Here is a 13453-nt window from a genome sequence, read left to right on the forward strand (position 1 = left end):
TTAATTAATTAGAAATCCTGTAATTAATTAGATTAATTTTTTTAATCGTCTGACAGCACTAAAAATTTTTTTATCAGCCTTCAAGATGATGGATGGATTTGTAAATAGATGTATTTAAATATGCTTTAGAAAAAGGTGCTTGCAAATCCAATGAATGTGTTGTTTGTTTGGAATCAAAATCTCTTTTACATCTCATTGTGAAACTTTTCATTTTTCTTCAGATTTTTTTGTGAATTTGCAGCTGTATTGCTTTTAGTTTATGTGTTATAGTGACTAAATAAATAACATGAACCCTTACCTGCAACAGGATTTTATTGCCATCGTAGTCTTCTGTCTGCCAGCGAACCTCACTGATTGGGCTGCAGGGGTGTGGAAGCAGAGGCACCAATACCCCAACATCCCGTACTCTCACCTCCATCACTGCTGACTCCAGCACTACAGGACTCTGGCCTCTGGGGAGCCTCTTAAACGACAATTGGATCTCCATGTCGGGGTTAGAGTACACCACAAAGAAGCAAAAATCATCCTTTTTCTGCGCCACTCTCCTTTGAAGCAGAAGCTTGTACAGTCGGACCATATCTGGGTAATTTTCATGGCGGCAGTAAATTGTAAACCGCACTATTTCCTTTCCATAGTGAACCTGCCGCACAGCCCAGAGTGGCGTGCCAGGAGACAAAGTAAAAAAGTCCTGACTGCAAGGTGTCATTGGCAGCATACGACGGCCATTGCTGACTTTTTCAGTGTGGTGGTAATGCCATGGTGGTCTCTGCAGAGTGTGGTGAAGCATCAGTATCTGCTCTCCGCCGCCGTACGCCTCCTGTAGAAAGAGAATGACCGCCATAGCCGGCTGACATGCTGCAGACGGGCTGCTGTTTTGATGGCGCTTTGACCGAGGCCGCTGGGAAACGGAGGCCCTCTCGGAGACTCTGAAGAGCTGCAGCTCAGGGTGAACCCATGCCAGCACTGCATCAGCAGCACGCTGCAGGAACTTGCCCTGGCCAGGGTCAGCAATGAGGTGGACACTGACGAGGAATGGATCCTGGAGCTCGCCCATGGATAACTCACCTCCACAAACAAACAAAGAAGAAACAAAAGAAAAGATTCAGAAAAAGAAAAGGATGGGCAAAGATTCAAATGATTTCTTTCAATATCTGGCAATACATCATGGTTAAGGTTGAATGGCTTTCTGGCAATAAAAAGATATTGTCAGGAATGGTTTAGGAAAGGCAACTAAAAGTTCAGGCTGTTCTAAGATGGTGGTCCAGATAAAACATTAAATGTTATGTTGTTCTTATGGATGTTTTACAGCTGTTATTCCTCTTTGAAGTTTTCCATCCTTACCTTCTGTCCTTCCCTCTTCTCACAGACCCAACTGTCTCAGTTTCACTCATCCAAATCTAGCTCCATCTTTTTTTTTTTTTTTTTACAATTTTTATGTTTACCTTTCCCCCCTCTCAGTTTCCCTCCTTTCCACCAGACCCATGTGGAGCAGGGCTCCTCTGTGGAGGCTCATTAGTGCCATTAGGAGTCATTACTGAAGCCCAGAGGAATGTTCCTGGCCGCAGTAGGAGCGATGCATTCAGGTGCAGCCTCTCCCTGAACCTTTGACCTGGAAAAGCTCAGCACCATGACACAGGTGCTGGCATGTTTCCAAAGCAGATGTATGTAGACTGTTTTTTATCTTGCATGTTACATGTAAACACACACATGCCATCTACTCTTTTCTCCACGTATGCTTATTTCTTCTTTTTGTAGAATTTTTCCTACGGGCTTTATCTGACTTTCTCAGGGGACTTGCCCCATTTCGTTTGTGCTTTGAGAATGGACATACAGTCTACTTATCCTTGGTACAGCAGAGTGTTTGAGCGTTGCCAAAATCCCTCCATAAAACAAAGAGGCCAAACAAAGATTGGGTCTGTCTCACGGATCCCGCTGGTCTTTGCAAAAGAGCAGTTTCTGTTTGACCAAAAGGGTGACATTTTCTAAAGGTGACGATCAGGTTACAGTCAAACATTTCTAAAAGATGTCCATTAGAGGTGTAATGGCAAAACACGCTTTAAATAACAGCTCAGTATAAAATTTGAATCAATTATGTTTTGTATTGTATACAGTATGTGTTACTGATGATGCCAACAGCATGGTGAATCTGATGTGCTGAGGCTGAGATCTAATTAAACCCTTGGCCTGACGATAAAAACAACAGGATCAAGAAAGATCCACAACCCGTGACATACACACACAAATTGCAATGACATCATATCTAACCCTGATTTTAACTTGATCTTACAACACATTTTACCCCAAACCTGACAAGTACTACAGAAAATGTGTTTTGTCTCATTAAGGTGAGAACTTATTCCCTAATAAAGACTCCAGGATCAAACAAGGTCTGTGTTCCCAGACCTGAATCTGTTATAAAAAAAAAAAAGAAAAAGGGTAAACACACAGACGCACAGAGCAATATGTTAATTAACGTCAGCCTGATCCTATTAGAATCACTGTCTGTCTCTACCTGACATCAGCTCACATCAAGACACCAAACACAGGGATGATGAGGATCTGTGAGGGTGTTCTCGATGCAACAGATTGTACCGTCACTCAAGCAGCTTGATTTCCTTAAACCGACTCCTTCAGGATCTAACAGTATCTTCTTGCAGGAAGATTTCTGACATGAAAGAGGTCCATCAGGACAACAGGGATCTTTGTCCAAACTGTCCAATTACTGACTCATTAGACAAATAAAGAAACCAAAGCTGAGAGGTGAGATCATCTGCAGCCTTGGTTTGAAAATCTTTCATTAACTCGTAACTCCTCCTGCAATCCAAACATCTTAGTTTTGCTCTTATATTTCTATATGTGTGTCTGACCATTTTGTCTTGATAGTGTCATCTACTTATCAATCCAAAAGCTTGGTATTCAAATCAAAGACAAATCTATGTAGGGGTTTGAGGCCACTGACAGTTTTACACACACTTTAGGCCCACACACCTGGTAATTTCAGTCTGGTCTCATTAGAACCAGCTTTTGTCCCAATGACATTAACCCCAGTTTGAAACTTTGGGTTGTACAACTGGATCTAAAAAAGTCGGTTCAGTGTCACTTCAGCTCATTTATATCACCAATTCACAACAGGAGTTACCTCAAAGCACTTAAATACAATACAATATAATCCTATTCTAATTCTAAACTAAAAAACAAAATCAACAACTGCAGTGGACATCTAGGATATATCATGTCTGGAAAGATGAAAATCAATCATTCAAGTTCATTTAGCCAACTCAGATTGGAAATACGATGAGTCAACTTCTTTTTTAAATCCATGGCAGCTGCAACCCTCAAAGTTATATTAGTTTTATTCTCCTTTTTCATACTCCCTAAAGCAAGCTGTTACACCCACACCAGGTTCTGCCATGTCCACACCCGTTCCAGCCATGCACCACAGCAATCACTCTTTCGATTACTGATTGTCCACACCCTTGCCAGCCAGTCACTCTCTGGACTCCTAATCATCCACACCTGTATCCAGTCCACTCACCCTGCTACATATACCCCAGCACCACATTCATTCCCTGTCGGACCTCGTAGCAACATGCATGGACTACTCCTCCTTCCCCTCCCTGTTTCCTGAATGATTAAACTCTGTTAATTATTCTCCTGTCCTTACGTAACACAAACATTTGAATGTTTTTGTGTTTTTATTCGGTTTTTCCTGTTTCCATTCAAGTGTTCTTTTATCAAATCTTCTAAATGCAAATCCAAACTGCTTAATCTCCGCAACTTGCATGAGTGACAGTCTCAGACAGAGCGATTTCATACTCAGACAATCAGCATAAGGGGATTTTTTTTACTTGAAATGTCAAGCTAATATAAGATTTTTTTTTCTTCTTCCAAGGTAGGTAAGAAACAAAGCTTAAATTCTGTTTCATAACCAAAGAACTAATCATAAATCTAAGTGGGACAGTGCTAGTTTTGATTTACACTCAGCTCTTTTGTCAGTTTACCATCTAAGGCCCTGATCTATTAACGCTTTGCGTGTACTAAAACAGGTGCAGACGGCTTTGCTCCGCTAAAATCGGCCCAAGCTTATCTATCAAAGCCGCAAACATGGAACTGCGTCAGTTATCCTGGCAAAACTGCGCCGCTCTCCACTTTGCGTTTCTGAAGCTACTGCATATGCATTATGGGCGTTCCGGCCAGAAAGTGCACATTAGTGGGAGGAGACTATGCAAATAAATCTGGTTTGCGCAGCAGTGGGATTCATGTAGCCCGCAATGTTTGCTCTAAAAATAGCGTTTCTGAAAAGCAGGTGCTAATTGGCACAACAGTATACGCGCAATGGCTGCAGTAATAATTTTAAGGAGGAGGCACAGACACCATGAAAGGCGACTAAGATAATGCATTTTTTTCTATTATATTAATATATTTAGAATGCCAGAGAAGAGGATTGTGGAGACGATCCAGTGTTGCAATATTAGAATTGCTGGATAAGTTTAAAGACTTTATCATGCCTGTCTTTTATTATTATTATTATTATTATTATTATTATTATTATTTCTTTATAGCTTTTAAACCTTTATTATTTCTTATTTGTTCCTTGCATGTTTTTATATGTACAATACCTTGGTTCCTAAAGGTTGTTGTTAGTGTGCCTTATAAATAAATTGAACTTGAATATGAAACTATATTGCAGCATTTCTGGTGACATTTAGATTTTTTTCCTCGACTTCCGCAATATTTTTATTTGTCTCCTTTATTTTTCTCAACTTCTATCGGATAAAAGTTAATTTTGCGTTTGCGGTTTCCTTGCTCTCCAGAACCTTACATGACAGAGCAAACAGCGCTGCTAAATCCTCATTTAAATACTGCTGTTTGCTCCGCAAATGATAACAGGAGCAGTCTTAATAGATCAGGCGCTAATCGTAGAAACATAACCAGAGCAAAACTGCGCAGCAAATGTTAAATAGCGCAGCAGTTTTGCCCTCGTCATAACTCAGCCCCTAAGTATTTAAATAATTTAATTAAAATTCAATTATTGATTAAACACTTTGCAAAAGACAGCAGTTCCTTGTAGATACCTTCCATCAGTAGATGCTAAACAAATTTTAAAATACATATATGACATTAATGCAGCTTTGATTTTTCTGAGAAATACAGAAGGAAGCAAAGTTCATTGCAGCTTATTTATGTATAAAATCAAGATGTAGATTTGGAAAAGCTCATATGATTGAAATTTAACTCCGTAGCCCAACACTTGATGATGCAGTGAGTTGCTACTTGTTGCACACTTAATGAAACTTAAAAATTCAATGAACTGAGCAAATCCTGTCTTTTTGCAATAAGGTTTAAAGGGACAAAAGGAGACTAAATTAGAGATTAAGTCACCCCAATCATGTAAAGGGAATGAAGGGGTTTGTGTGTAAAGCTCTGGAGGAGTGTGTCTCTAAGCTCTTAATCCACTTGAGTCTAAGAGCTAACACTGGTGTTCTGACTTGGCTACATACAGAGCATGTATGTGCATAACTACCATCACAATATACACTATAAACATGCTCATGTACAGAGAGGCTTGTCTCCTATAATTCTCAGAGATTTCTACCTTTGCAACACATGCTTGCAGCCCATACCCGCAGATGACGACGTGAGATAAAACACCACGCCTTCCAGTGGCCCCTCCACATATGAGAGTGATTAGCAGTGAAAACTCAGCCTCGCCTCAGTTTGCGTTTGGATGTGCACAAGTACAGCAGTCACAGCTTTTGCTAGCTTGGCTCTCAGTCAAAGCAGCTGAAGGGGGGAAATTCAAGATGGGGCCCTCTTTTCTGTCGTCTGCTCAAAGGAAGAAAAATGTATGCAAGTTCCAGCTCTCATACATCACTTTCACTAACTTGTACCATGGAAATTAAGATGTAAAGCCTTTGCTGTAATATAAAGTTCTTAATAAAGTGTAATATTTCCTGCTTACTTTTTGTCATTTCTAACAACAAGTAATTATGTGCTAAGCTGTTTAGCTATAATTCCCACTGAAAGAAATAACTTTTTCAATGTCTCCAATAAGCTAACAGGATGTGTAACAAAGCTTAAAAGGATCAAAGTTCGCATTAAATTATTGTCCTCACCACAGCTATTACAACAAAAGTGGAAGGATTTTATAAACAGAAATAACTGAAAACAAAACTGAACTAAAATTAGTCTTTTAAAAATGGCAGCTCTCCTAATAAAGCATCAGTCCCTTTCCTCGTCTCATCTTTGTAAAACTTCTTACACCATCATCTTTTTTGCTTTTCCTCCAGTTTTGACCCCTGAAACAGTTCCTAATGGGCCACAAGCGCATGACATGATTAATTGATGCTGTTATTTTCCATAAGCTCATGTCAATACTCAAACAACTTATTCTTAAATAAACTAGATACCCACTAAGTTTGTGAAATCTACCAGAGAGCTCAAAGTAAATGCCAGAATGGAGCTGTGAGCACAGAAATTTACAAGAAAAAAAAAAAAAAAGATATGACACAAGTATCTCTCAGTATTTATTCAGCTTTTTTTTTTCTGTTTCTATACCTCAGTTTCTATACTGTTTTAATCCTGTCTGAACCAAAACCATACATGAGCTGGGACTGCGCATGTGAACAGACTGATGGATAACGCTGCTAACCTAAAGCTGTTCCAGTGAGCACTGGTGAGGAGTGGAAAACTACCAGCAATTCTTACAGCATCTAAGAGCACTTTTTACTTTGTATATGTGGATGGATGGATAAAAATTTTCTATAATTCAATCCGTTCTAATAAAAAGAGTTAAAGCGAATGATGTATTGCTGTCATCTGACATGAGGGCTAAAGTTGAAAGCTTCTGTTGAAATCTCTGTCTCAGCTGCTTCTCACACTTCAGTGAAGAAAAGTGCACGTCTGCTAATAATTACAACGTACTTCACAAGTTGACACGAGAATCAGCAGGGCGGTTTGTCAGGAGAACAGTCTTATTTTTTGCTTTATATGACTATTAAACAGCAACATAAGCAGGGTTTGAAAACAAAGGGAATTCCAAAGTTCCTTTCCAGAGAGAAATATAGAAAGGGTTCTGTATGCATGTTTCACCAACCTTGAAGTTGCACACAAGATAAAAGCAGTGTGACTGAAATGTGGAGCCACCATTCATGACTTAAACCTGCTGTTAGTATCAGGCTGGGGAAACGTATAGATTAGACAGGTTAGGCTCTGGCAGAAAGCATCCGGCTTGCCTTCCACTTGTTCAAACAGACTGATGTAAGAAAAAGATTAGATGAGGAGGCTTAGTGGGGAAACCAAAGCCTTTTGGAACTAGTCCAAGTTTACAAATGCAATGTGACATTTACTGTCTCAACAGAGCTGGGACAAGGCAGCTTGGTGTTAGCATTTTGAGTAATTTTTACTCAAATAGTGAATGTTATGTGTTTGCACAATAGATTTAAAGTTAAATTATTTTCAAGTAAACTGGTGACTTTTGCTGTATCTCATTCCCTGTAAAGATTCTTATGCAGAAGAAGAAGAAGCAACATTTTGATTGTTGCATGGTACATCTTCTTAAAAAGACTTTGTTTTACATTTCAAAATTTGGACTGTGTGTTTTTGGAGCCGCAGCTACAAAATATATGGAGAAAGTTGTTTTAACAAGGCAGAAAAAAAGCATTTGCAAGTGTGTGTTTAGACAAAATTTACTTTATTTGCATCTTTAATGTGTATAGATAGATTACACGACCTGCTAAGAAACTACTCTCTAACATGTGTTTGATTCTGGTTGCCCATAAGATGTCAACTGCAAATCGAAATCTTTGATTCATCGATGAAGGAATCTTTTAAATTAAAGTTGGAAGTCATCACCACATTGAAGTCTTCATGCAGTCAAAACTTTGGACCCGATGCCACATTTAACTTAGCTGAAAAGACCAGAAACACAAAGAATACTGGCAGCAGCTGTGGTTTCAAGAGCGGAAAATAAAGCATTTTACTGTAGTTCATAAAACTCAAGTTATAATTGTACTGATTCAGCAGGTGATCTGTACTCGGCAGACTACAAGTAAACAGAATTTGATCTGACAGCAACTTTGGCTGCTCCAACACAATGTCTGATAGTTATTGCTCCACTTCCATGTGCACTTAATAAATACTTACTCATTGTCATCAAGAATAAACAACAAGGCTGATACAGAACTGCTTCAATTAACAAGAAGCTGACTGTAGCATATTTAACCGCAAGTTGGCCTTATGGTTCAAGTCACATTTTGGCAGATGTGCATTTAGGAACATTGGATTTGTGCATTTATGAGTCTGAATCTGCTACACTCAACCACAGAGAAAGTATCTCCAGTGTGTGTGTGTGTGTGTGAGTGTCAGTGTGAAAGAGCTGAACTGTTACAGGTGGTCCTTGATCAGTCAGGTGCTATTCAAACTGACTACTGAAAAGACTTTGACTGACGTCATTGCGAGAGGCTTGCTGTGTAAACGGATACTCGGTGCTGTTGTTCTTCCACAGACCAGTGCGTCATTTTCTGTCTGAACGCAAGTCTGTGCAGATGAAAGCCAAACAGGTGGTCAATGCTCAGATCTCTGTTACACACAGATGAAATGTGATGGAGGGCTCATTACTGAAGCTGACCATGAAATTTGAGAGTAAAAAACATAAATAAGAAAACCTTTTTTTAAACACAAACTTTGGTAATTATAGCTATGGCAAAAAAATGTGTCCCTAAAGCTGAATTTAGACTTGTGTCAGGGAGTAACAGCTTATATCAAAATCTATGCAAGTACTTCAAAGTGCCATGCACTCTCTTAAAAGTGTTAGAGCTATTACGATTAGCCACTTGTGTTTTCGTTTAGTATGTTCCCAGTGTCTAAGGGTTTGCTGAGAGTTCTGACATTTGGGATACTGAATAAGCATTTCAATCCAATAATTTTCTGCAACACATGTGGTGGAAATAAGCCAGCAAAGTCATACGGAATTTTCCAGAAATTATGACATCCTTTCTGATGCTACATTAGACTCACGAAACTCTTGATGCTCTTTTACTTCATGTTCCTCTTTTGAAAATTTCCCTTTAATTTCTGATTTCTTTCCCAGAGAAAAAAAAATTCAGTCTTTTGTTTTGCTTACTAAAAGTTGGATGGCTTACATCTGAGTTTTTTCCACATCTTTCACGCCATTTTTTTCTCTTTTTAAACATTAGCCATCAAGTAAATTTGTATAAATCAATCAATCTGTATGCAATAAATATATCTACAGTATACTGTTTAGATCTTACATGACCTCTGTTTACATCTTTATTAGTATATTTATGTGTGTTTCTGATTGGCATATCTGCTGTTACAGCCCATCTCAGGCCTAAAAGCATTCATTACTCCTACAGTAAATTCACTTTGTCTTACACACATGCACGCATAAAAACAAAACAAAAAGAAAACCCACATTTCAGAAAGGTCACAGGGTCATTCAGGCTGGATGGGTGCTCATCTGCTGTGACCAACAGATAATGAAGTTGTTTGATTATGTGTTTGGGGAAAGAATCCAGACTTGAAAGGCTGTTGGAAATAAAATCTCTTTACCTTGAGTTAAGGGTTCAAAGATACTGCATATAACAGCTAAACAAAGTAGAAACAACATTTTCAACAAGGTTAATTTTGGTATACGCAACACTTGCGGCAACTATTTCAATCAGTTTATTTTTTACACTGCTTGTTATCATCGTTAATCTTCTACTACATTTTTAATCAAACTGGACTTCAATCAACAACTCAATACAGTAAGAACAGATGTGCTGCTTCCTTAAGACTTTTAGTACTAGAGTTATCTTCAGTCTAAGTTCTGGCTATACCTAGTAGATATGAGATACCTTTCTAGCAAGATAAGCATCTTTTAAAGGCATGTTTTGTAAAACCTACACCTGAGGGCTAAAGACAGCAAATATACTCTTATTGAATCCAAGAGCACATATGAATTAATTAAATAGTTTCCAGCATCCATTAAAACAACATAAAATAAGACAAATGTTAAAGCATATTATATATTAAGAAATGTATATCAAGTAAAATTAACTTTAAATTAAGCTTTGCGACTAACCCACCTGAATATGTATTACTGCTGTTTTAGCATTTAATAGAAAAATGTGTATCATGGTGCTGTTTGGTCTGCATGAGGATGAAAGTTAGATGTCTTGTAGGTGCGACAGATGCCTTCTGGAAAATAAATTTGAACAGTAAGTGTCTTGAAATTTTAATATAGCTCCAAATTGCTTCAATTTTTAAATCAATTATCATTTGATTGATGGCCTAATCCCACTAATGTACCTCTGTAAATGTCCCAGAGTCCAACTGTTCTGCTAGTAACAAACTGGATGTTGTGGTATAATTTCGTCCATGCTTAGTTTTTTTTTTATTACAAAAGTATGAATAAAATAAAAAACTGTTAGTACAAACCTGTCTTTATTGGGTTTTTGTTACATTAATTTCACTGACAAATCCCTCTTTGAAGTACGACCAGACTTTTATATAATTTTCAGACATTCCTTGGCAATTTTCATCGGTGTAGAAATTAAGTACATATAAATATCAGGAAACCCAATATCTGTCCAGACGTTTATGTCCATGGTCCACAAATTCTTTGATAGGTCACAAAGATCTCTGTTGGGACCAACAGTCTTTAATTTAATATTATATTCAGTTTTTGTACTCCCAGTCCCACAAGTAGTGGCGGGAGCCATATATAATGTTTTGCCACTCAGGGGGACCCAGTTCAAACCCACTACATCCCCCTACAACTTTGTTTAGCCCCTGATTTCTGTGGTGGAAATAGAGGACATGCAACTTTTCAAGTGTAACTTTGAGATATGTTTTTGAGACTATCACTGATATGCTGCAGCTCCGTGGTGGAAATGTACAGCCATGGAATTAACTGCTCATTTCATTTGAGATGCTCAAACATATAAACACCTCATGGAGCAACTGGAGGACTCATATATGACCTCAGGAAACTACAGGGTCATACTTAAGCAGTAACTAATACCAAGAAACTGAGCCCCAGCTGAAAGGGAAAACTCCAGGGGAGCTCCTCAAACTTTTAACAGATCTGACTGATATAGATTTTGATCTTATCCCTCTCTGTGTCTTTTTTAGCTTAAGAATATGGTTTATTTAGTAGTTGTAAACATAAAATTTTGCTTGCTCTGACAGATACTCACATGCACATTTGAATGTGAAGTTGTCCTGGCTTTCAAAACAAACAGCTCATGAAATGAAGGAAATATTGTATTATGCAGAGATAGAGACAAAGAAAGGCTGCATATTCTAGTAAGATCTCCATTAGACATCTATATCTTCACATTGCAAATAACTGTTTGTTAAGGATTTTTAAGGAAAAAGTTAATTCACTGCATGATTTTTATGATTTTGAGATGTAAAAGTTAGAATCTGCAAAAAACACCCACTATCTCATTTCTTTGTGCCATAGATCCCTTTTATCACTCAAGAAACACAAAAAAGCTCCATCATTCACTTAGTGACATGCTCCTTCATTCACACAAGCAAACAAACTTTAGAGCTCCCTACATACTGTCCAAAAACCCCACTAACATTTGGCTTTAGGGGGGGCAGTGGGCAAGCGTTTTATTGGGATCCGGCTGTACATCTAAAGACTGCAGTAATTGCAGCCATTTATCAGCTCCAACTCTAATCGGCAGAGACCCAGGCATACACGCTAATTTTCAATGATGATGTTGGGCTCGGGACCACAAAAATTCATAAAGCTTACTTTTATTTACGGAGATACGCATTAACCAATTGCAAGGTCTCATTTGAATGCTCTAAAACTGACAGAAACGATTAATGCATTCATTCATTCATGTTCTGTGCTGCTTCGTCCTGTTCAGGTTCACAAGGAAGCTGGAGTCTATCCCAGCAATTAACAGACGAGAGGCAGGGAACTCCCTGGACAGGTCGCCAATCTATGTAGGGCCAACCGAAACAACTCATGAACAATAATACATGAGACTGTTTGAAATACATCTGGCAGCTTATTGTCAGTCCTGCTGTTTAAGGTTGACGTTCTGGCAGCTGTAATAATCTAACTTAATTATCATAGAGAGTCAAGATCATCAGAAATTGTTGTCCCCACAGTCTCTAGGATATACAGTGATGTATTACCATCTCTTTGTGCTGTTGTGGCTTCCTGTCTGGACTTGTTTTTGAAAATAAGTTCAGTTTTGTGCAAGTTGCAGCAACAAAGGTAGTTATGGTACTTAGGGGAAAGGATTTAATTTACTGATTTTAACAGATGAATGCACATTTAAAAAAAATCTGTTTAAGAGCAATGTTGGTGGTTTAGCATAACAGCAGTGTCTCTAGAGGGCTGACGCCTGGTCAGAGGTCAAAAGTCAGGGGTTCCCACCACATGTATAAACATGCGAATGCTGTCTACCTAAACCTAAACCTAAACACACTGCATGAAGGAGAAAGAAAAGGGAAGCTTAAGCTTCATGCTACTCTGAAAAATGAACACATCAGTGCACACAGACATGCAGAAATACATACACACCCAAACACAAGAAGCCACACACAGCGCTGAAACAAATCAGCATTTTCTCACTTCCACATTGTACTTAATGACAGAAAACACATTTCTTTTTATAGTTTTACCAGTGAAAGCAGTTTGATAAACATACTTTTTGCACCATGATTTGATGAACCATGAGCTAATACCCCCTTTCAGCAGTGTGTTGTAACACAGGCATGATATCCTGAGACATGGGACAACTGGGATGAGGGCACACACAGTTCACAAACTGCAAACAAAACATTGCTTTGGGGAGGCAACAAAAACTTCTGAGACAGATATCACAAAATCTGAATGAATACAACTAAAACTCATGGGTGTGATTAGTCCAAAACAGCCATTTAAGTAATTGTTATCACATTTTTAAAGTGTGTTTAGTAATTATGGGCAAATTTATTTAAATTGTTGCAGCTCATGTTACAACGCAGTGAGACGATTCTGTTTGTGTTACCAACAGTTTAAATGAAAGTCTTACCACTCTGTCACACCTTGGATTAATTTTGTGGGTTTACGAAGCCAAACTCATATTTAAATGAACAGGCAGTTTCAATTGACTCTGAGATGTAAGAATTGCATATATAGATTCACCACCACAGTTATAGTCATTAGCCATAAATCTAAAACTGACAATAAATCTACACTTACAGTAGTGTCCACTTTATAAGGTACAACTGTTCAATTTCTTGTTAAGAGAAATAACTAATCGGCCAATCACATGACAGCAGCTCAGTGCATTTAGGTATGCAGACCTGTTCAAGATGACTGAAGTTCGGGCCAAGCATCAGACTGGGAGAAGAAAGGTGATTTAATGACTTTAAATGTGGCATGATGGCTGGTCTGAGTATTTTAAAAACTGCTGGGATTTTCAGACACAACCAT

General features: G+C 38.3%; 1 protein-coding gene across 1 annotated transcript in view; it reads right to left on the reverse strand.

Moving 5' to 3' along the window:
• Window positions 1–13453, reverse strand: part of LOC121650775 (protein FAM124A) — a 34894-nt gene that overhangs the window by 12165 nt on the left and 9276 nt on the right. Inside the window, exon 3 of the mRNA XM_042002499.1 lies at window positions 299–1065. Coding sequence (XP_041858433.1) covers window positions 299–1065 — 767 coding nt within the window. The remainder of the gene's footprint in view (window positions 1–298; window positions 1066–13453) is intronic.

Source organism: Melanotaenia boesemani, chromosome 12 (assembly GCF_017639745.1).
Source record: "Melanotaenia boesemani isolate fMelBoe1 chromosome 12, fMelBoe1.pri, whole genome shotgun sequence".
In the NCBI taxonomy this organism is placed as follows: domain Eukaryota; kingdom Metazoa; phylum Chordata; class Actinopteri; order Atheriniformes; family Melanotaeniidae; genus Melanotaenia; species Melanotaenia boesemani.